The following is a 24,144-nucleotide window of genomic DNA, read 5'->3' as shown; positions in this document are numbered from 1 at the left end:
ACACACCATGTAAACTATCCAGCAGCTTGTAACAAGGAAGAGGTACAACATGACTGGCGAATTCTCTAGAACCGTCGGTTGCTAGACAATTTTTGTTCCTCTGAGTAGAAAAAGCATCTGGCCCCCAGTGATGTATTTTAAGAAATCATTCCAGTTGCATGTTATTTGCCAATTAGACTACCCAAAGAATGTCTGGGTTAGTCTTTAAACAGCAAAATTACATTTTAATAGAAAAATTTCTAGTCTTGCCATGTCAATCAACCAAGCAAGCCAGCAAAAAGTGAGTGAACTCCTATACCTTATAGCTAATAATTCACTCGAGCATGTAATTAAAACTAAAAACCTTACATTTTTTCTTCTTTTTCCTCTTCATCACCTTTTTCCTCTCTCTTAATCTGATTGTATTCCTTCATTTTGCTTTCTTCTCCTATTTTAATTCCAGTTCACGAGATTTATCTTTCTGATGTTCTTCTGTTCCCTGTTAGTCTTTAAAATCAATTATTCCTGAGATTCTCAGTTAGTCTGTTCTTTCTCCAGGTTTTGGAATCCCTATTGAGCTCACTGCACCAGAATCACCTCACACTTCCAACTTGATTGAGGATATATATCTAATTAATGGCATATGTTACTGGACACCCTTTCCTCAATTCCTTCCTACATTCCTGGTGTTAATAATAATGTAATCTGTTGAAAACAGAATATTATTGCTTCCATGTGGCTAGGAAGCTGATATTAAATGATAGAAATAATCTTACTCCCTCATCATGAAAAGTAAGGATTGATTTGCTTTATTTACAAGTTAATCTTCAAACTGATATTAAATGTTTGTAACTGTACATCTTTCTGCAACTTCTCAATTCAATCTAAATAGGCACATTCAAAATTGCAGGTAAGTAGCTTGAGATATAATGATAATTCTGCAAGGTATAATTTTTCTGTGTTCCTGAAATAAATTGTCCTGTCAGCAAGGCATTAATTATCCTGCTTTTCTCAAAAGATCTGTTAACTCACAGCATAACGACGCAAAAACAACAACACCTAAAGTTTACAAGCTGCTCAATGAGAGACTTTTGGACGTTGCTTCAATTTATCGTTGCTAGGAAAAGATCTTTTATTCTTTGAGACCATGGTGATGCATGTCACCCAGCGAGGAAGGAGACGATAGAACAAGTGGAGTACCTGAGTCCTCTGTCCTTCTCCAACGTCTTACGTTCACCTTGGCTCATGATCAACATTGCAGAGATCCCCATGCGATCGCTCCACTCCCTGCACCGTAATTATGGCCTCTTCCCTGCATATTTAATACTGGAATCAGAGTACAGGATACGCTTGGGAGATTGGTAAGATGCTCATAAATATTTAATTTCACCCTTATTTAGTTAAATGTGGTCTGCAGACAAATTGGTCTGCACTGCCAAATCAGGAGTCTCTGAAAATGTTGCAAAATGGAGACATCCTCACTTTAAGCAGTCTTTACGTCTTTATTATTTAGTCTCAGTACAGCACAACCTGCTTTTTTGAAGCTCTGTTATTTATATGCTGGCCATTCGATGGTGGGGGGAAGCGGTTCAAGTAATTTCAGTTAAAATGTACTCTCCTTGGCCCTGCACAGGGAAAAGAGAGGGGAAGTGGGGGGAAATAGTGAGTGGATGGGAAGAGGGAAATGGCTCTTCAACTTCTCCCTGAAGACTTTCCCGGCACCAAAAAGCAGTGCAAGCAAATCATGTGCAGCCTCAATCCACACCAAGCAATAGGATGGAAAGAATCGTCGACAGCAGCAATTCAGTGCTGAGGTGCACAGTTCCAGGATGCCATGATGTGAACGAATGCTGCTTAAGGTGCAAAGTTCAGCAAATAAAGATAGGCAAGCAATGTTAGTGCTTATAAAGTTACTATCTTAGTGTAGACCCTTTAATTTACATGTGATTCCCACCCTGCTGTGTGGTTGGCCCAATGTTTCATTGTGAATGGGACAGGAAAGTTACGAGTTGATCCAACTTTTGACTGAAAGGAAATAATGAGCACCACATGCGTGAATCACGATTGGGAAATGACACCTGTGCTGAGATGTAAAGTAGACACAAGAGACTGCAGGTCAGTAGGTTGAGCGGCATCTGCTGACTGAAAGGAATTGACAATGTTTTGGGTCGAAACCCTGCAGCAGAACCGGGAGTGGAGCGTGTAGGTGGCCAGTTTGGAAGGACAAGAAAGAGACTGGAGCCCGAGATGATTAGTGGACTGTGTAGGGGTAAAAGAAGACAGGTAGGTTGTGCCAGGTGTGGAAGGGCAGTGGGGGTGGAGATGAACTGGGCTAAGTGGTGCCTGGTCCAATTACCATAGAGGTGAGACCTCAACAGGAAATGGTGGCAACACCTCAAAACATAGATGTGATGAATTTTATGTCCAGCAATATCTTAAAGATTGTCAGGTAAAAAAAGATCAAATTGCTGTTCTATAATTTCCCACATGAGGGTAGTTGTGATCATAATTCAAAATAGCTGCTGACAGCAATGCAGATTAATTAAATTATCTTGTTGAAAATAAATTTAAGTTAGACTGAAATTAGGGGCAATGCAAACACAGCATAAATCCAAGTAACGTAGTTAGCTATGTGTTTATTATATACAGAATTCACCTGACAGATCTTTGCAAAACTTATTTAGATAGCTGCAAGAAAAACTTTCCCAGTCAATATGTGGTTATTTACTTAAATACTATAGTTAATGCTGCTGTCACTGCACTGAGAAAACTGTCCTAAGTAAAGAAGATACTTCTTGGTTAGTCTCTGCCTCCTTCTTACAAGTAAACACACCTCTGATTTTCCTGTGGATATCTCGTGACAATGGAATGGGGATTAAGTTTTATTTGAGGGTAGTGAAGTTATAAAAATGTAGTAGAATCAGAGAAATCAATATAAACTGACATTTCTACACTGGATTATCATGCTATGGACTAGTCTGAGAACGTTCCAGTTCAAGTTTATTGTTACTCAACTATACAAATGTATACAGCTAAATGAAACAATGTTCCTCTGGTACGTTACATAGTCTCTCTCTCTCACACACACACACACTCACACACACACACACACACACACTCTCACACACACACACTCACACACACACACACACACACACACACACTCACACAGACACACACACACACTCACACACACACACTCACACACACTCACACACACACTCACACACACACACACTCACACACTCACACACACACTCACACACACACTATGATATAGTCAGAACTTTTAATTTGGATTAACGAGTAGACAACACCTCATGTACTGAGGAATTTAGGTATATTTGCCTATTTAGAGGCCCTCTTCTTGCATCCAGTTAAATATCATGACATAGAAAATTGGCCTTTGGCCACACTGAACACAATCCATAGCCAGGATTTCTCCAAGTTATGAGCTGTTTATATAGGTATATTAATATCCTAAAGGCTTCTAAAGGAATGTATTAAGAGTTCTCTCTTGTCCCAAAAAACTGCTCAGCCACTCCAACAGCCTCGTGAAAAGGAGAGCATGTTTTGCTAAAATTCTGGAGCCAAGGCTCGTTGTTTCTGAGTTTTCGTTGGCTTCATGGTTATATGAGCAGCCTCACTCTACCCATGCCTCATTCCAGCACCATCCATCCAGGGCTCCTCAAATCCAGCAATATCTGGCCAAAACCCAAAACCTACTCCAATGTCCACACTGCGATTGCTCCATTTTCAACCACTTCATTCCACAGGACCCTGCATTCCCCCATTCATTCCTCATAAAAGCCTTTCTCCATAACCCACTCAAAACCTTAAGCCTTTCCAAGCACCCCTCCATCATAGCCTACAACAAGCCAGAGGCCATTTTAAATCATATCCTTGCTTCCATCACCAAAACCCCCTCATTCTCAGGCATCATCACCCTCACAGTCCATTCTAGTCATCCCAATGCTCTCCAATACCAACCTTAGGCCAAACTCCAACCCTCTGACAGACTAATGCAGCACCAAGTATCCCACAATGCAGTCTATCCAATCTACCTGAAAGAAGGGCCCACTCCATCCATCACCCCTCTAGCCCACTCTCATCAAGACCCTTTGATTCTTTTGGCCTTTTCGTCAAGCACACACTGCTTGCACAGCTCTAGGGCTGGGTCTGAAACTATTGCTTGGTCAAAGTCATTGCAGGACTTAACTAGTTGCTATTAGGGGAAGTCTGAAATCAATCCCACTAACTCAGAAGCAATTTTCTTGGCAAGAATTAGTGGTCCTCCTACAATTGTATTAAAATTTGCTACTTGAAAAAGATAATGCTAAAACAAATAATCCCATTTGGTTTCTTCTGATACCAGAAAACAAATACAGCCTTTAAACCATTCTATTATACTTCTAACGTACCAATGTAAAAGTTACAGATTCATGTGCTGTATTTTGCAGTAGTGGGGAATGTATGCACTAATACCATTCCACATCCAAATAATTTCATTTGGGAGTCACTGAAGTTAGTACCAATGATAATTAGAAGAGATATGAATAGGGCATTGATCCAATATCATTTATTTAACATTCTAATCCCAAATCAAAATCATCCACACTCATCATACTCCTTATTCAAACTTTCTTATTAACATTTCATCTTCAAGATCATGGTCTCCTGTGTAAGTAAATCTATAAAATCTAAGTGTCGAATGGAAAAGTTTATTTTCTTTCTGAGACATGCATAATGGAGTCCAGTCAGAGTAAAACAAGCTCAAATGCTCAACCTTTAATTGACCTACAGTTTAGCACACACAATACCAGCACAGTCTCTACCACCATATTTATAATGTGGCCAATTGTTTGTGGAAATTGCTTTAAGAGGTTGACCATAGCCCCAACCCTCGTTGCACAGGGTCATAAGCTCTTCTGTCAGGTTTTAACCACTTTCTAGATTCTTTACAAGTTGGTTTGGAAGGGGTTAGAGAAGCCTTAGTACTTCAGGGTAGTGCCCTAGGTCCAAGCATCTTCATCTGGTTTGATAATGACCTTCATAAGCTTCACTGAACAGTTGTAAGATCAGAAGTTCATATGTCTGCTGATGATTGCACTCTGTTCAGCACCATTCACAACTCCACATCCAGGCCTGAGATGTATGAGAACACACTTTGAAGACTTCTGCTTTTCAAGAGGTAACTCACCATCACCTTCTCAAGGATATCCAGGGATGGGCAGTTAAATCCAGGCCTAGCTGGTAAAACCCACATCCCCATATTGAGTTAAAAGAAATAAAAAGGCAGGTGCAATTTATTGGGACCTGATGTAGAGTGACAACAAAGCAGATAATAGGAGTTCAGCACAATACTTGGTGGTGAATTTAGCTGTTAAATCACCTACTTTTTTTTCAGAAATATCTATTGTTTTCTTTTATGACTTTTTCTTGCATTTTTATTTGCTTCATTGGTCACAAGTATAACGCGTAGCAGTCAGAATGAGCTTGATAAATTTGATAAATGGTGATAGTCAACTATTAACATTAATCAAAGGTGAAATAGAACCCAATGACCTTTTGCTTAGATTATTTTTGTTACAAGAATCCACAATTCTGGTGCAATTTGCTCCCAGTTCCTATTAAACGCAGCATATCCGAAAGCTGATAAAATACATGCTAGCATTATTCATTTGCCTCTATCATAATTAATGTCCTTCAACCCTCTTTTACCATTTTTGTTAAGTATTAATTTAGTGGAGAAGGAGCAAAGATGCAACCAGGTTCCCCTGAAATGAAGAAAACACGCAAGGACCCACAGCCTACTATACTTAATTGTAAAAGTAACTGCCCCATTTGGCCAGCAGTCTTTGCAAATGACAATCATATTTAACTGAAGACAAAAGCAGCTAGATTGCATACGTTTTGCTTAGAGCAAATTTGAAAGGTTACAGCCTGAGCTACTACATCATTGGTCATGGAAGGATAACGTCATCCAGAAATGCTCCAGCTGGATGCCGGCCAGAACCATCTGCATAAGAAATTTGGGAGGAAACTTTGGGAAGTGTTTTGCACAGATTACAGACTGCACTAAAAATTCTTTACAGGTTTCAAGTCAGGCATTGTCAACAAATAGGATTTACTACAGTTGGCAAAATAATGGAGGATATTTGTAGATGGATAAACTATATGAAGTGAAGCCCCAATAGTGTTGCTATGACATCACTAACATCCTCCAAGAGGACCATAACCTTGTTGTAGGGTTTGGAGGATTGCATGCTTCAATCAGCCAGACAGCTATGTTGGCTGGAGTCAGGGCTTTATGCTTTGGCTCTTGGTAGGGTCACCCATGCCAAACCGATCAAAGGGTAGAGGCCAGACTACGAGTGATCCATTGGCCCTCCAGGTTTGTGGGTTCAGCTCAGGGCTAACAACCCTGACCGGTAAAACAAAATTGTCACAGAAACAGCAATAAAGAATCCTTCTACATCTGAGTGGGATGGAATTCCTGAGTCTCCACCCAGGACTTGTGTGAGTGACAGTAGTGAAAACAAAGAAGAAACTAATGACATGATAAAGGGAGCCCTGAACACTGCCAGAGATGGAGGCCTTCATTGTTGCCCTAAACACCAGTGGCATAACCGGCAGTAAGTAAGTAACCTTACTAACATGCCAACAGGCACCTCTGTATTATAAGAAGATATCTTTGTACCAAGCAGCACATGAGAAGCACAGGGAAAAGATGATGCAAAAGGGAAGTATATTGATTTAAGTGGGAATTCCACTTTGGTTTCAGAGTACATGGATTAGTTGATTGTCATACTGAGAGATTCATCCCCCGCATTTGTGGAGTGATCCAATGGCTGTTCTGGTCTCCTCCCACATCCCAAAGAAACACTGATGGGAAGTCAAATGCCCACTGCAAAATAGCCCCAGTTTGTTGATGAATGGTAGAATGGGGTGGGGGGTGGGTAAGAATCAGTAATCAATTACCGGAAAAAGACAGAGGAGGGAGTGGGATTGTTTGACTGGTTGAATAGCCCCCATGTCATAGGGAAATAATATATATCACTGTCAGGTTTGTTGGAGAATTGTAGCCTGTTTTTGTTCCTTGACCAATCATTCCCAATGATGGCATTCCTTCCATGGTTTGAGCAAGAAAGAAAATGGCTCAATTGATTATGTTCCCACATTGCACCAGTGCCAACAAATAATTTTACTACTGAAGTGCGTAGCCCAGGTGAGGGGATGGCTGAGCGTGGGACATTGGCTGGATTGGGCACAGGTCTCAGCCCTGGATCCAGAGACCAAAGCCCCATACTCTCAGTGGGGCACGCCGGAGCTGCGTGATGGCTTGCTGTTCTGGCGGTGGCAGTTCATGCACTGGTGCAATGCTTGTACATCCCGGAAGTCTAGGATGCCACTGCAGCAGTACCTGGTGGGGGCCCCAGTATAGGTTTACAGCCCCACCCAGAAGGGACTATCCCCCAAGCTTGGAAGCCACTGGAAGGGGCCGGGAGAGGTGATCGATACCAGGTGGAGTTGCCTGAGCGGTGGAAGGCAGTTGTGCTGCAGCGGGGCCGGCTGGACCCGTATCGGCCCTTGACCACCATCGACCCAGTGAGCCTGAAGGAAGGAAGCAACACTCCAGTTGCCCTGCCTCTTGCATCACCATAGTGCCTCCCCGGGGAGGGGGGTGGGACGCTACGCCAGCACCCCAGGCGGCAGCGGCAACCACCACCGGACTGCTGGACTCGAGTTGCTGGGGAGAGCTGACCCTTCGGGGGGGGGGGTAGTGTGGTGTTCCGGAGGAATGGTCGACAGTTCACCCCAGCACTCCTAGCAGCCAGTGCTACTTATTGTTGTTTTAAAATGCATTCGTGGAACTATGGTGGGATGCACACGTTCATTTATTGTTACATTTTAGCTCCGGTTATACAGCTGTTGGCTTGTGTGTTTGTGGGTCACCCTGACTGTAACTGGGGGGTGTAATAATCATTTCCCCCATCTGTATGTGACTGGGTTGGTCCTCAACGAGCGATGGTGCTCTGTTATTGTGCTTGTCGCAATAAAAACAGCAGTTGAGATAAACAGGCTCCTCGCGTCTGTCATTATGGACTGAATGCTCGCCACAATATTTAGGTAATTTACACTTTTCTAATTAATTGTACTTTAAACTGATGTTTCCTATGTGTTTATGAATGATTTTATTTTAAATAAGTTTAAACAATTGTAATTCGCTAATTTTAATGAATTTGACTGTTGTGAAAAGCAGCGGACATTCAAAGCTAGGAGTCATAGCTTAATCCATGAAGTTTCGCTCATGGGTGTAGTTTGTACCCCCACCCCACATGCCATGATTATGTTGTACAAACACCATGAAAGGTTGACCATTAGCATCAGGATCACACTTACCAGCCGGTCAACAATCATCTACCCAACCTATGGTGGAATTTATTTTTGCATAGTAAGGGAATTAAGGGTTGTGAAGAAAAGGCGAGTAGGTGGAGATGAGTCCATGGTCAGATCAGACATGATCTTATTGAATGGCGGAGAAGGCTTGATGGGCCAGATAGCCTACTCCTGCTCCTGTTTCTTCCGTTAGTTTGCATGCAGGGCAGCAGCAATCACAGGCAGCTCTACTCTGATAGCAGTTCTGGACCAGAATGTCCAGAAAATAGTTGCCTTGTTCACAACTTTCGCTATCATCATGAAGACTGCAGTTCTAAAACTGATTAAATTAAGTGTTAACATTTGCAATGTTCAAAGCACCGCTGGCCAATAATGAAACAACGGTGACACCTAGTGTTCAAAGTGCAGTGAGAGCTACACTCACCTATGCCAAAGATTTCTGGCGGTTTTTTTTGGACAATCATTTGACATTTAGAAAATTGCTAAAATGCCAAGGTTGCTCTCAATCAATAGGATGGAAAACTTGGTAATGAGCTATTTTGTGAGACTCCAGTAAACATTAAGAAAAGTTTAATTGATATTTAATGCAAATGACGGTTCCCACTGCTGCCTCCAAGGAGTTTGTACGTTCTCCCCGTGACCGCGTGAGTTTCCTCCGGGTGCACCAGTTTCCTCCCACAGTCCAAAGGTGTCTGTTGGTAGGTTGATTGGTCGTCGTAAATCATCCTGTGATGAGACTAGAATTAAATCTGGGGATTCCTGGGCAGCACAGTTCGAAGGGCCAGAAGGGCCTATTCCATGCTACATGTCAATAAATAAGAAATAAACAGATGATGTATTTTGGTAAGGTAGCAAACAGCTAGTTTGTCAATGTTAGCTATACCAATATGCTAAGTGCATGCTTAAAAAAATCCTATTTTGTTGAAGATTTTACCAAGCTATCAATACTACAAAATGGATTTTTTTCTATTATCTAAATGCATTTTCTATGCTGCACATCTCCTTATTAATTTTGATCAAGCATGTAACAACAGGTAAGTCAAGCAGGGTCTAGGAAGTTAATTTTGAAATTAACATTCATCCTTCTGCCATTTAGAGTGGGCCGAAGTATTTTCAAACAATCACGTGCAAGTGTAATTCAATCCTACAGACTGTAAAAATCCTTGCATTGCTATACTGAAGATAGTTACTAACTCCACAGTACTCATACCAATTCTTCACTTAATATTTCTCAATCTCATCTCTCTAATCTTTATGTACTCTTATATACTTTAGCTTCCAAATAGTGTTTGACCAGTAACATGTGAAAGATGTACTTAATAGCCATTACAGAAGTCTCCTAGCCACCAATTTCAAGTGCTAAGTAAACGATTACCTCATTCCTCAAGTGGTTCAGTTGGTAGCACGATCACTCCCGAGAAAGTTCAGCGCCCAGATTCCTTCACTGAGATTTAGGCTTTTAAAACTGAACAAGCCCTGAACTACTGAAAGTTCAGTCTTTTATGAGATATTAAAGCAAAATGTAAGCCTCTGTCTCAAGTGGATGCAAAAGATTTTGAAGAACACAAGAATTATTCCTAATATGCCAGCCATTATTTATTCCTCACTCAAAATTACTAAGCAAATCACCAATTTATTACCAGTGTTACATGCAAGAACTTAGCTTCGTTACCCAAAATTGGAAAACTCAATGTTCTAAGACCACCATCACATATTCCACCTAGTCTACAGCCCAATAAGATTAAATTTTGTACTTCCTGTGCACCTCCCCATCTCCCTTCTAGTTCCATCTTCAACTTCCTAACTCATCAGATTGTAGCATTTACTGCTGCATGTCCTAACATTACCTCCTATTTTGACTCTACCTTCACCTTGCTCTCCCCATTTTGCTTGTCTTTACTATCCTCCACCAGCCATCTTCCAACTTCACTCCCCACCTCCCCCGACATGCCTACCACTCCTCTCCTCACCAGTTTCCACCTACCAGCTGTCAGCCTACCTCACTCTACCCTCACTTCCATCTCCCCTTTACACTCAGTCCTGATGCAGGGTCCCAAACCAAAATAGCAACTATCCCTCTGCCAACCACAAATACTACTCAAGCCACAGAATTCCTCCAGCTATTTCTTTTGCTTCTTATACAAGATAATTGGCTGCAAAAGCAATCTTGGATGTGTTGTGATCTGTGGCACAAGATCTTTGTAAGGCAATACAATTTAAATAAACATGCAAAGAGATTCTTTGAAAAGGAATTTATTTCACAAGCATTACAGTGAAATTGGTATTTTGTTCTTTTCTCATGCTCTTTCAGATCAAGCATGAACATTCCAAGGATGAAGTAAACGTTCAGTGGTAGTTAACCAGGTGGCCAGTTCATTTGACGCCCACCACAAACGTGCAGATGGACATGGTAGACAGATTGGCCACCTTCTGGGCCTTCATTGAGAATAAGCCGGTATCCCTTCGTTAAGCCCAACTGCTCTGCAACCTTTTTACCAACAATCATCAGGTGTCCCAGAAGCTGAAAAATATTTAAAAAGAAACTGGAATGAGTAGTTTAACAAATATATCAGCTAAAGTTTACCAGCACTCATGAAAAAGCAGCTGACATGCCTCCCCTGCTCAGCTCAGCATCCTAACTTGTAACAGCCCTGCAACAGTGACTAGCACCTATACTCAATAAACTAATTGACTATAGACTGTACTGATTAATTTATACTAATCAAAGTATTTCAGGTGTACAAATCAGACAAGGAATGCCTTGTTCTGAAAGACCAGCTATCTGAAGCTTCTTGCATCTCACTTACTACCAAGGTGAGCTTTCAGATTTCCAGCTGTCTCAGTCCTAGACTACCCAACCCCTGAAACCATCAATATTTCAATTTCTAGACCACCTCTTCAAAACTTCATTATAAATTATTTTAACACATCCCAATTTAGTCTTTTCATTTCCAGATTATTCTAACATTCCTTTTCTCCTCAAGCATTTCAACATATTGTCATCTATTCTTTCACAAAAGTTCTTGTTCAAAATCTTCCAGAAAGGTTTCCTTCCACCTCAACACCAAACAGTAATGAGGGAGTTACTTTTCCCCCCCCTTCAAATCCACAGTGCTAGCCATTCACCTGCAGCTTCTCCATTGCACAGCTCTGCAGGCCTGGAATAAAAACAGAAAATGCTGCAAACATTCAGTATCTGATGAAAGTCAACTTTTCAGGATGAAGACTGTCAGAACTATGACAGAAAATTGTTTAAAATTACACAGAATGATCCAACACAAAGTAGATCTTTGGTAGAAGGAAGCTGGAGCTGCTCTGGAGATCAGCTGCAGATGGGAGTTATGTAGTTGAGAGGTTTGAGAAAATAAACAAAGGAACACAAAAGCAAAATAATGGGAACAGTTACAAAAAAAGAAGAGACACACAAAAGGTGTGAAATACAAAATTGCAGGAATTGCCCAAGTCAAAAGAGCCAATGCTGCAATTGACAGACAGCAGAACCTGCTGCTCAGCCGCAGTCAAATCAGCTGAACTTAAAAGAGTTCAAAACACCATTTACATGCCTTGACAAAAGACAAGGTACTGCTCAAGTCTATACTGAGCCTCAATATAACAGTGCAGGAACCAGAAACTCAGTCACCCCTGCATACCAAACCCAAGTGATACGCAAAACGTTTGCCAATATGCATTTGATTTCCAAATTTAACAATATATTCGATCAGGGAAAAAAAAAGTGAAATTTTGCTTCATTTGGAAAACCTGGTTGGGTGCCTTGATGGTGTGAAGAGAGAAATAAAAGGACATATGGCAAAAACATTGAGCACTACAGTACAGGAAAAGGGCCCTCAGTCATAGTGTCAAGCTAATTAAACTTTGACCCTGGATAAAGGATACTTGCTGTCTATCCTATCTATGCCTCTCAATCTTATAAACATCAGGTCTGCCCTCCACCACCACTTCTGAGAAAATCACTCAAGTTTGCCCAATCTCTCTTTATAGCACATGCTCTCTAAGCCAGACAGCTTCCTAGTAAACCACTATTTCACCCTCTCGAAATACCTTCACATCCTTCTCATAATGGAGCGACCGGAAATGAATGCAATAATCCAGAGGCAGCCTAACCAGTGTTTTATAAATCCGCAACATAACTTCCAAACTCTTGAACTCAGTGTTACAACTCAAAAAGGCAAATATGCCAAATGCCTTCTTTTACCAACCTATCGACTTGTGCAACCACCTTCATGGAGCTAAGAACTTGAACCCCAAGATCCCTCTGAACAGTACTATTAAGGATCCTGCCAGTAAACTGTGTACTATCATAATACATCTGATCTCTGAAATTGCATCAGCTCACACTTGGCAAGATTAAATTGTACCTGCCCACATATGCAATTGATCTATACCCCACTGTATTCTTTGCAATCTTCTAAGCCAGTGGTTCTCAACCTTTTTCTGATTGTGGAACACTTGTGACCGTCAGTTATCTGTGGCCCCCACCCACCACGGCCTCAGTTACTTGCTGAAGTTTTATCTGGTTAAATGCTTATACAAGATGGCGCCAAGGAACAATGCAACCAACGGCAACAACCTGCAGACAGTTCATGAAAACTACTTATTTCAACTATGATTCCACTACTAAGCTGCGTGCAATCAGAACCTGGGATTTACACTTTTGATGGTGTGCTTTTAGGCCGATTAAACAATCTGGCACTTTGATGTCTTCAAGGGAGTTCAGTGAGTGCAGTGTGTGTCCTGGCAGGCCCATAATCAACTACTCGTTCTCTCCGATTAAGGCATCAAACAAGGTGGAAGTCGAAAACGAAACCAGAGTGCGGGTGGGTGTTTGGCACCATCTGCCTATGTTTTATTAGTCTTCCATTCCTCCTACTAGCTGGTGTCAAAGGAAAGTGCAGGACTCAATGAGGGATGCTTGACAGCTGTGACAAGGTTTGAATGCCATAACCACCTACAAAATTAAATCTTGGTGACATAGGAGACAGCAGAGCTTCGCATCTCGATGACTTCTAAGCTCACTTTGATCATCAGAACTGGAACTACCGCATACCCTCAAGTCTCCCAATGATCCTTCAGTCTCAGTATCTTAAGATGATCTATGGGCTGCCTTTAGGAAAGTGAATCCAAGGAAAGCATCCGGTTCCCATAGAGAATCTGGCCGAGTACTGAAGACCTATGAAAATGACTGGTGTATTCATGGACATCTTCAACCTCTTGCTCCAGCAGTGTGAAGCAGGCTGCTTCAAGCGGACTTCAATCGTACTGGTGCCCTGACTAAATGACTATTGCCCATTGGCACTTGCAGTTTGTTATACATGGATCCTGTTTATAGTTACTGTTCTCTAGATCTGCCAAGTATGCCCACAAAAAAAAATCTCAGGGTTGGATGTGGTGACATGCGCATATTCTGATAATAAATTTTACTATGAGTCTCAGGATTCACATTACAAGAATTGATCAAGGCTCACAGTCATGGATTAGTTTTTTGAAAGGGGGGGTGGGGAAGAGAAATTGTGTGGCTCATGTTGTATGCGTTACTGGATTCTAGTTTCTTTTATAAAAATGCTGTTTTTGATCAGTGAGGACTGGTTCTGTCGCCTGCAGTCAGCTGGAGGCACCTAACTGAACTGAACTAAGCTGAATACCCCGGACTGACGTTGACACTTGTTCACTCGTCTTTTGCCACTTGCATAATTCCCCCTCCCCTCCCCACATGTTGGGTGTTCGATGTTTTTCTAGAAATGGGTTCCATGGCAGTCGTTTGTTTCAGAGTTGTATTCTCTATACACACTTGAAAATATACCTTCGCTGAACTTTAATAATTCCAATATAGTCAATAATTGTTTTAACAAGTTATAGGTATTAATAGCAACACACATAAAATGCTGGAGGAACTCAGGTCAGGGAGCACCTATGGAAAAGAGTAAACAGTCAACGTTTCAGGCCAATACCCTTCTTGAAGACCAAGGGGGAGGGGGCAAGATGTCTGATTTAGAAGGTAGGGGGAAGAGAAAGAGTAAACACTAGGAATTCTGCAGATGCTGGAAATTAGTCCTGACGAAGGGTCTCAGCCCGAAATGTCGACTGTACCTCTTCCTAGAGATGCTGCCTGGCCTGCTGTGTTCAACAGCAAATTTGATGTGTGTTGCGGGAAGAGAAAGAGGCTAGCTGGAAGGTGATAGGTGTAGCCAGGTGGAGAAAAACAAACTGATAGGAGGGGAGAGTGAACCATAGGAGAAAGAGAATAGGGAGGGGACCCTAGGGGGAACATGCAGGTGAGAAGAAAGGTCAGAGTGGGGAAGGAGAAGACTTTTGTTCATTGGAGGGAAAAACTGATATTCATGCCATCAGGTTGGATGGTACCCAGATGGCATACAAGGTGTTGCTCCTCCTCCCTGAGGGTGCCCTCACGTTGGCGCTAGTAGAGACCATGAATCGAAATTAATGTTATTAATGATTATGATATAGTTGGGATCACAGGGACATGGCTCCAGGGTGACCAGGGATGGGAGCTCAACGTTCAGGGCTATTCAATACTCAGGAGGGATAGACATGAAGGATGGGGAGGTGGGGTGGCGTTGCTGGTTAAAGAAGAGATTAACGCAATAGAAAGGAAAGACATAAGCCGGGAAGATGTGAAATCGATATGAGTAGAGCTGCGTAACACTAAGGGGCAGAAGATGCTGGTGGGAGTTGTGTACAGGCCACCTAACAGTAGTAGTGAGGTCGGAGATGGTATTAAACAGGAAATTAGAAATGTGTGCAATAAAGGAACAGCAGTTATAATGGGTGACTTCAATCTACATGTAGACTGGGTGAACCAAATTGGTAAAGGTGCTGAGGAAGAGGATTTCTTGGAATGTATGCGGGCTGGTTTTTTGAACCAACATGTCGAGGAATCAACTAGACAGCAGGCTATTCTGGACTGGGTTTTGAGCAATGAGGAAGGGTTAATTAGCAATCTTGTCGTGAGAGGCCCCTTGGGTAGGAGTGACCATAATATGGTGGAATTCTTCATTAAGATGGAGAGTGACATAGTTAATTCAGAAAGAAAGGTTCTGAACTTAAAGAGGGGTAACTTTGAAGGTATGAGACGTGAATTAGCTAGGATAGACTGGCAAATGACACTTAAAGGATTGACGGTGGATATGCAATGGCAAGCATTTAAAGATTGCATGGATGAACTACAACAATTGTTCATCCCAGTTTGGCAAAAGAATAAATCAAGGAAGGTAGTGCACCCGTGGCTGACAAGGGAAATTAGGGATAGTATCAATTCCAAAGAAGAAGCATACAAATTAGCCAGAAAAAGTGGCTCACCTGAGGACTGGGAGAAATTCAGAGTTCAGCAGAGGAGGACAAAGGGCTTAATTAGGAAGGGGAAAAAAGATTATGAGAGAAAACTGGCAGGGAACATAAAAACGGACTGTAAAAGCTTTTATAGATATGTAAAAAGGAAAAGACTGGTAAAGACAAATGTAGGTCCCCTGCAGACAGAAACAGGTGAATTGATTATGGGGAGCAAGGACATGGCAGACCAATTGAATAATTACTTTGGTTCTGTCTTCACTAAGGAGGACATAAATAATCTTCCAGAAATAGTAAGGGACAGAGGGTCCAGTGAGATGGAGGAACTGAGCGAAATACAAGTTAGTAGGGAAGTGGTGTTAGGTAAATTGAAGGGATTGAAGGCAGATAAATCCCCAGGGCCAGATGGTCTGCATCCCAGAGTGCTTAAGGAAGTAGCCCAAGAAATAATGGATGCATTAGTGATAATTTTTCAAAACTCGTTAGATTCTGGACTAGTTCCTGAGGATTGGAGGGTGGCTAATGTAACCCCACTTTTTAAAAAAGGAGAAAGAGAGAAACTAGGGAATTATAGACCAGTTAGCCTAACGTCGGTGGTGGGGAAACTGCTGGAGTCGGTTATCAAGGATGTGATAACAGCACATTTGGAAAGCAGTGAAATGATCGGACAAAGTCAGCATGGATTTGTGAAAGGAAAATCATGTCTGACGAATCTCATAGAATTTTTTGAGGATGTAACTAGTAGAGTGGATAGGGGAGAACCAGTGGATGTGGTATATTTGGATTTTCAAAAGGCTTTTGACAAGGTCCCACACAGGAGATTAGTGTGCAAACTTAAAGCACACGGTATTGGGGGTAAGGTATTGGTGTGGGTGGAGAATTGGTTAGCAGACAGGAAGCAAAGAGTGGGAATAAACAGGACCTTTTCAGAATGGCAGGCAGTGACTAGTGGGGTACCGCAAGGCTCAGTGCTGGGACCCCAGTTGTTTACAATATATATTAATGACTTGGATGAGGGAATTAAATGCAGCATCTCCAAGTTTGCGGATGACACGAAGCTGGGTGGCAGTGTTAGCAGTGAGGAGGATGCTAAGAGGATGCAGGGTGACTTGGATAGGTTGGGTGAGTGGGCAAATTCATGGCAGATGCAATTTAATGTGGATAAATGTGAAGTTATCCACTTTGGTGGCAAAAATAGGAAAACAGGTTATTATCTGAATGGTGGCCGATTAGGAAAAGGGGAGGTGCAACGAGACCTGGGTGTCATTATACACCAGTCATTGAAAGTGGGCATGCAGGTACAGCAGGCGGTGAAAAAGGCGAATGGTATGCTGGCATTTATAGCGAGAGGATTCAAGTACAGGAGCAGGGAGGTACTACTGCAGTTGTACAAGGCCTTGGTGAGACCACACCTGGAGTATTGTGTGCAGTTTTGGTCCCCTAATCTGAGGAAAGACATCTTTGCCATAGAGGGAGTACAAAGAAGGTTCACCAGATTGATTCCTGGGATGGGAGGACTTTCATATGAAGAAAGACTGGATGAACTGGGCTTGTACTCGTTGGAATTTAGAAGATTGAGGGGGGATCTGATTGAAACGTATAAGATCCTAAAGGGATTGGACAGGCTAGATGCAGGAAGATTGTTCCCGATGTTGGGGAAGTCCAGAACGAGGGGTCACAGTTTGAGGATTGAGGGGAAGCCTTTTAGGACCGAGATTAGGAAAAACTTCTTCACACAGAGAGTGGTGAATCTGTGGAATTCTCTGCCACAGGAAACAGTTGAGGCCAGTTCATTGGCTATATTTAAGAGGAAGTTAGATATGGCCCTTGTGGCTACGGGGGTCAGGGGGTATGGAGGGAAGGCTGGGGCGGGGTTCTGAGTTGGATGATCAGCCATGATCATAATAAATGGCGCTGCAGGCTTGAAGGGCCGAATGGCCTACTCCTGCACCTATTTTCTATGTTTCTATGAAACATCAGAACAGCAACCGGAATTAAAATGTCAGGCCGCCAGGAAATTCCACGTTTGTCTAATGGTATGGAGGTGCTTGATAAAGCAGTCCCCCAATTTACAACAGTCTTGCCAATGCAGAGGAGGCCACATTGGAAGCACTGGACAGAATAGGTGACCCCAGCAGATTCAGGTGAAGTGTTGCCTCACCTGGATCGACTGTGAGGGAGGTGCTGTAAGGGCAGGTGTAATACTTAGACCACTTGAAGGGATAAGCACCTGGAGTGAGATTAGTGGGGAGGCACAAATGGACAAGGGAATCACAGAGGGAACAATCCCCAAGGAAAGCAGGGAGGGTAGGGAGGTAAAGACAAGTTCAGCGATGGGGTCCCTTGAGAGATGGCAGAAGTTGCGGAGGATAATGTGCTGGATATGGAGGCCGATGTGGTGGTAGACAAGGACAAGAGGGATTCTATCACTATTATGGTGGTGGGAAGATGGGGTGAGCACAGATGAACCCGAAATGGAGATCGAGTAAGGGCAGCATCAATAGTACAGAGGGGGAAACCAACTCTTTAAAGGACATCTCAGATGGAATGGAAAGCTGCATCCTGAGAATTGATGCACTGGAGGCAAAAAAACTAACAGAAGGGAATAGCATTTTTAAAGGAGGCAAGGTGGTAGGAAATATAGTCAAGACAACTATGGGAATCAGGTTTATAAAAGATGTTGGTTGACAGTTTGTCTCCAAAGATGGAGACAGATCAAGAAAGGGCAAGCTGGTGTCAGAGGTGGCTCAAGTGAACATAAGAGCAGGGTGGAAGTTAGAGGCAAAATTGATTAAATTGATGAGTTCAGCATGGGTGCATGAAGCAGCGCTAACACAGTCATCGATGTAGCAGTGGAAGAGCTGTGAGTGTAACTGGGGAAGGCTTCGAACATAGACTGTTCTACCTGGCCGATGAAGAGATAGCTTGGGCCTGTGCGAGTGCCCACTGCTACCCCTCCTGTTTGGAGAAAGTAGGAGCCAAAGGAAAAATTGTTAAGGGTGAGGACCGGCCCTGCCAGACAGAGAAGGGTGGTGACGGAGGTGGATTGTCGGTTCTTGTATCAAGAAAGAAGTGGAGAGCTGTGAGACCTTCCTGATAGGGGACAGAAGCATATAGGTATGGAAAATCCATGGGGAAGATGACAGTTATGAGGCATTGTGTTAAATATAATGTTACAGGTGTATGAAAAATAAAACAATTTCAATGTTCTGAATAGGATACTTTATTCTTCACATGCATAATGTTCTTCCAATACACTTAATATTGTTACTTTCAGTATTTAGTGAGACCCTTGTGACTGATGCAAACCAGTGGGTTTTTGAATATCTGGTTACAAAAAGATTAAAGATAATCAAAGATCACCTCTTTTCCCAACATCAGGATGGTTATGAACTTTTGAGAGTGGGTAAAGAGTTGGACTTAAATAACATTCAACTAGATAAGAGGTGAGAAATCCAATTAAAACAATTTTTTCTCCCAGCAGTGAGGGAAGTAAACCCCAAGGAGTAGTGAGCTAAACAGCAGTTCGTCCTTCACCTTCAGCCTTGACTTTTTAAAATCTGGCTCAGTGCTTAAATCAGCCAAACATCCATTTGTTTTTCCCACTTTCAGGCCTAGGTCCCACTGCTTCGATCCAGCCCCAAGTCCACTTCAGTAATGGCCACCGCGGCCATACCCGCATTCTCCAGAGTCCAATTTGCTGAATAATTTAGGATACTGCAAAAACGCCAGGTTGTGTAGAAGGTTCAGAAGCACAACCACCAAAGGGAAATTACAGGCTGTGGATTGCAGTGATCATATACTAGAAAAAGTATAATTAATAGAATAGTTTTGTTTGCTACCTGTAAAGCTTCGCCGTGATTCACCAAGACCATCTCTACCAGAAGTTATATGGATCCATGCACCTTAACAGTATTAATGAGCCTACCGCAAGAGACCTCGTCAAAAGCCTTCCAAAAATCCAGAGAGACTACATCCACAATTCTACCTCCATCAATCATGAGACATGTTTGCATGAGCAAGTGTATAGTTATGGGAGTGACCTTTGGAAGTTGTGCCTTAAGAAAGAGCAAATCAGGGAGATACAAAGGGAGCAGTTAGTTGCTTTGGAATGCTGAACATAGGGACGAGGTTAAATAAATGTCCATCGTGTAATTTTGAGAGGGTCATGGAAATTGAGAAGAATGCAGAGACCAATGGAATCCTCATGGGAAACCTTGCCTCATATCAGAAATACCATGTTATTTTTAGCTCTTGCTTTTCGATCTGTCTTTGATCATTTACAAGCCATTACAAAGTCTCAATTTTCAGCCCCCTTCAAAAACTGTCAACTTAAAATCCTCTACTCCATGACTGGATTTTCTACTGCAATGCTAGCCATTCAAAGCCTTTGCATGTATTAAATTCCCGAGTTGTGTCTTAAGCATTACATCCACTCCATCTGGGCAACATGGTCATGTCCAATACTGACAGGTTGTACTACCACCTACAGACTCAATTTCAAACACCTTCTCATCTTCTGCCCACCACAAATCAAAAAAACAGGTAACTCACATCATGCACGCTCTTCCCATTACCCTAAAATCTACTGATCTACACTGACTTCCAGCTCCCAGTTTTTGTCTTAATTTGTCCAATACTTTGCCCAAGCAACCATTCCAACTTGAAACTTTGCATAAGAAAAGGATACAGAGGAATTGACCTTTTCTTTTCCCCTTACAAGGTAAATAACTTTCAACTTCCTTGGCCTTGTTTCACCTCACTATACCCTTCCACAGTTTTTTGTGATCTTGTCAAAGCTCACGTTGATTCAATATTACCTCCATTTTCTACTCTTTCCTTGATACCACCACTGGCACCAGGCTCTTCAGCTGCCTACTTTTTGTCTCTGATACACCCTCATTCAGACCCTTTCCTTACTATTTTCTTCTTTAAAAAATAGTCCAAGTCCCCCTCTTCAATCAAACATTTCAGCAATTCCCTAATTGCTAGCTTTTTCTCCTACAGTTTAGTTAAGCACATTGAAATATTTACACAAAATTAACTAAAATGGGACAAGTCAACTAACATTGGTTTTTGGAGAAAACCAAGACTATGGACTCCCAGTCCAAAGTTTGGACATAATTGCTATGCAATACAGAGATGACATACTGCGATCTACTCAAGTCTAAGTTTTAAAGTAAGCCTATAGAAAAACAGACAAGTGCAGTTAGACCATCATAGCAAATACTTCTAAGGCTTTGCCAGGAGATAATATCTAATCAAGTGAGAATGTAATTAACATAAGCAGTTGTAATTTAAACATGCTCTTACTTTTAAAAAGCTAAAAATTAAAAATCACTCACCTCTGCATCAGAATCTTCTGCTTTGGACAACCGAGATATAGGCTTTTTGGGAACTACTAGAAAATGTACTGGAGCTTGTGGTTCAATATCTTTGAAAGCAACACACTGTAAAAATAACACACAGTTAGCATAGATGGAATGATTACTATCTCTTTCCACCTTTGACAATTTTGTTGCACTGTTTACATTAGTAATTGCAACACTTATTACCAAGCCCAAAAAGACCAGGTCTATAAAGGAAAATGCAAACAAATTTTCTTTATATGCAAAAACTATTTACATAGCATATCCCTCAGTTAATAGATTAACAGTAATTATAAAAGAGTAAACTTGAACTATTCCTTCTCTGTAATTTAAAGAGCAAATTTTTATGCATCCTTTAATCATGCCCCCCCCCGCCCCCATCCAGAACATTTCTGTCTGAGTACAGACCTTAAAGCAACCAAGGTTCTTGAGTCATTCTAACCGGCTGCTATGGGATGGTGGTGGAGTGCTACTGCACAGGAACAAAATAAGCTGCTTGTAAACTTAGTCAGCTCCATCACGGCCACTAGCCTCTGTAGTATCCAAGACATGTAAAAGAGCAATGCCTCAAAAAGGCAGCATTCGTCATTAAGGACCCCCATCACGTGGGACATGCTCTCCTCTCCTTGCTGCCATCAGGAAGGAGGTACAGAGAAACCTAAAGACACTCACTCAATGATTCAGGGCCAGCTTCTTCCCTTCTGCCACTCTGATTGGATATTGAGCTCATGAACACTACCTCACTTCTTTTTATTTCTATTTTTGCTCAACTTACTTAACTAATATATAAATGCTTGCTGCAATTCACTTTTTTAAAAATTATGTATTACAATTACTGCTGCCACAAGGCCAACAAATTTCACGACATACACCAGTGATATTGATTCTGATTCAAGATAGTGCAAAGTTATGGACTTGCAAAGGGTTAATTTACTGATGGAGGCTCGTCAATAACTGATTTCTGCCTGGATTACTTAGCCAATGACCAAGAGGTAATTCTTCTTTCTGACTTTGAAGAAAGTTGCTTATAAACATATAGTGAGCTCTACTCTTTTTAGAAAAAGACATTGCATTCCAGTGCCCACTAAAACAAATCAATTGCTTACAGAGATAATGTCATGAAGTTCTAAAATGAAATTGAATTATGTCATGGACCAGAAGGTAAAACTAAACACCAACATTTTCTAAGCATATTACAGAAATAGAGGTAAGGTACAAGATAAAATATCAAACTTAACATTAATTACAAAATGTATGCAATTATGTTATTGCAAGTATGTGACATCAGAATTACATTTTTGGAGGAGGCTTTAGTTTATATATTGACTGGACAAAACCAAAGAGGCAAAGGTATTGTAGAGGCCTTTACGAATGTATCTAGGATTGGCCTTCAGACCAGGAACAGGCTACTTTAAGCATTAGCCTAATGTAAGGAGGAAGGGTTAACAAGTAACATTGTACTGAGGGGTAGCAAACACAATTTGGTAGAATTCGAAATGCAGATGGAGGATGAACACTGTGTGTCAATAAGCAGTGTCTTCAATTTAAACCAGGGAACCAAAACGGTATGAAGGAGTTGCCTAAATCACTGAAGGTTCTCTAAGGTTACCTAGCAGGCTTTTTCCTTTCACTGAAGTTGGATGAGTCTAGAACTAGAGGTCATGGGCTCAGGGCAGAAGGTGAAAATGTTTAGGGGAACACAAGGGGGATTTTCTTCACTCAGAAGGTGGACAGAGTCTGGAAGGAGCCACCAACAGAAGTGACGGATAAAGGTTTGATTGCAACATTTAAGAGAAATTTGGAAAGATACATGGATGGGAGAGGTAGTTAGATTAACAGCTCGGCACAGACTGGTTCTGTGCGGTATGGTTCTATGGACTCTAAAAACCTTCCAAATCCACTAGCAAGATTGACCAATCAACGTCAATGACCTCTCGGAAGCAGGCCACCTCGCATGGTTTTTCCAAGAGTACATTCCCAAACCAAGCACCCAGCCACAGTAAGTGATTCCCACAACAGAGCACACAATCCAGTGAAACCCACCTAATCTCCCTGCCCACCCCCTCCTGGATCCGCCCCTGTGACATTAAACTCCAACTGCTCAGTCACTCCAGGAATGTATCGGAAGCCTTTTTTGACCCGAGGACCTCTAAAAATAAAACTGAGTGTCTCATTCGTTTTGCCTTGCTGCAACAGAATTTTGAAGTTTCCACTTTATACTGCAAACTGACTGCGTCATCAAAAACTACCATATTTAAGGTGCAATCGCATTTTCCGTATGAAATGCAAATTTCACGGTGAATCAACACTGTTGAGGGATAATAATGTACGAGGATTTTTATTTTTAAAACAAACATGGACACAATATGTATGTCCTCAGTGCTCTACCTATTCGCAACGCTTGCAGAATTTATGAAATCCCAAAATTTAGTGCAAAACCTCAGATCCATTCATCTCCCTCAGCCTTCGAAAACGGGGAGGTGGGGAATAAATAGTACCGGAAAAGGTTTTATTTTCAACTGCTCCTACAACTATTAAATGCTCTGCTAGGGGAGAAGCGAGGGAATAAGAAGCCGGTGCAGTAATTGCGGAAATCCCATGCCCACGTTCCGAGCAAGTCCAGCCCAAATGCAGAAACAAATCAAGTCCCAGGCCAGGCGAGATGCAAACTGGTTTCACATTCTCTCCTTTACCTTGTCATCCTGGTGGAGGAACTCGCACGGGATTTCTCCGCGAATTATTTTACCAAAGACAGTGTCCCCGCCGGCTTTAGCAGTCTCGGCAGCCATGGCGCTCAGTCCGCTCCGTATCCGCTAACCCGCCTCTGAACAAGGAAGCCGCCCAGCATGGCTCCGCCCGCAGAGGCCGTCGAGCTGCCAATCACCGCAGCTCGACCGATTGATTGGCTCACCGGTGGCGGTGCCGCTTTGATGGACGGGGAATTCCACCAATCCGTCGTGGGGTCGATGATGGCAGGAGCAGTGCCCGCTTGCACTTTACATTCTAATAACGCTAGCTGCAGCTCCTTGCAGATATTTAACTTTTTTTTTAGACCTTTGCATAAATATTCAAA

General features: G+C 42.1%; 1 protein-coding gene across 1 annotated transcript; it reads right to left on the bottom strand.

The window, feature by feature from the left end:
• Positions 1-10,616: 10,616 nt before the first annotated feature.
• Positions 10,617-23,918, bottom strand: hint1 (histidine triad nucleotide binding protein 1). Its single transcript, XM_063069204.1, has 3 exons — positions 23,765-23,918; positions 21,048-21,152; positions 10,617-10,900 (listed from the first exon to the last, which is right to left on the bottom strand). The coding sequence occupies exons 1-3, from the start codon at positions 23,858-23,860 to the stop codon at positions 10,736-10,738; spliced, it is 366 nt and encodes a 121-aa protein (XP_062925274.1). The 5' UTR covers positions 23,861-23,918; the 3' UTR covers positions 10,617-10,735.
• Between the last annotated feature and the right edge of the window lie 226 nt (positions 23,919-24,144).

This window comes from Mobula hypostoma, chromosome 16, assembly GCF_963921235.1.
Source record: "Mobula hypostoma chromosome 16, sMobHyp1.1, whole genome shotgun sequence".
NCBI lineage: Eukaryota > Metazoa > Chordata > Chondrichthyes > Myliobatiformes > Myliobatidae > Mobula > Mobula hypostoma.
The sequence above is the reverse complement of the archived record's forward strand: the minus strand, read 5'-3'. Positions and strand labels throughout refer to the sequence as shown.

What these genes read in the sequence shown, in the direction of transcription:
- hint1 (XM_063069204.1), bottom strand. Translation starts at nt 23,860, where the DNA reads ATGGCTGCCGAGACTGCTAAAGCCGGCGGGGACACTGTCTTTGGTAAA. An exon ending in TCCTCCACCAGGATGACAAG is followed by an intron (nt 21,153 to 23,764) that starts GTAAAGGAGAGA and finishes TTATTTTTACAG; the next exon opens with TGTGTTGCTTTCAAAGATAT. An exon ending in CAGAAGATTCTGATGCAGAG is followed by an intron (nt 10,901 to 21,047) that starts GTGAGTGATTTT and finishes AATATTTTTCAG; the next exon opens with CTTCTGGGACACCTGATGAT.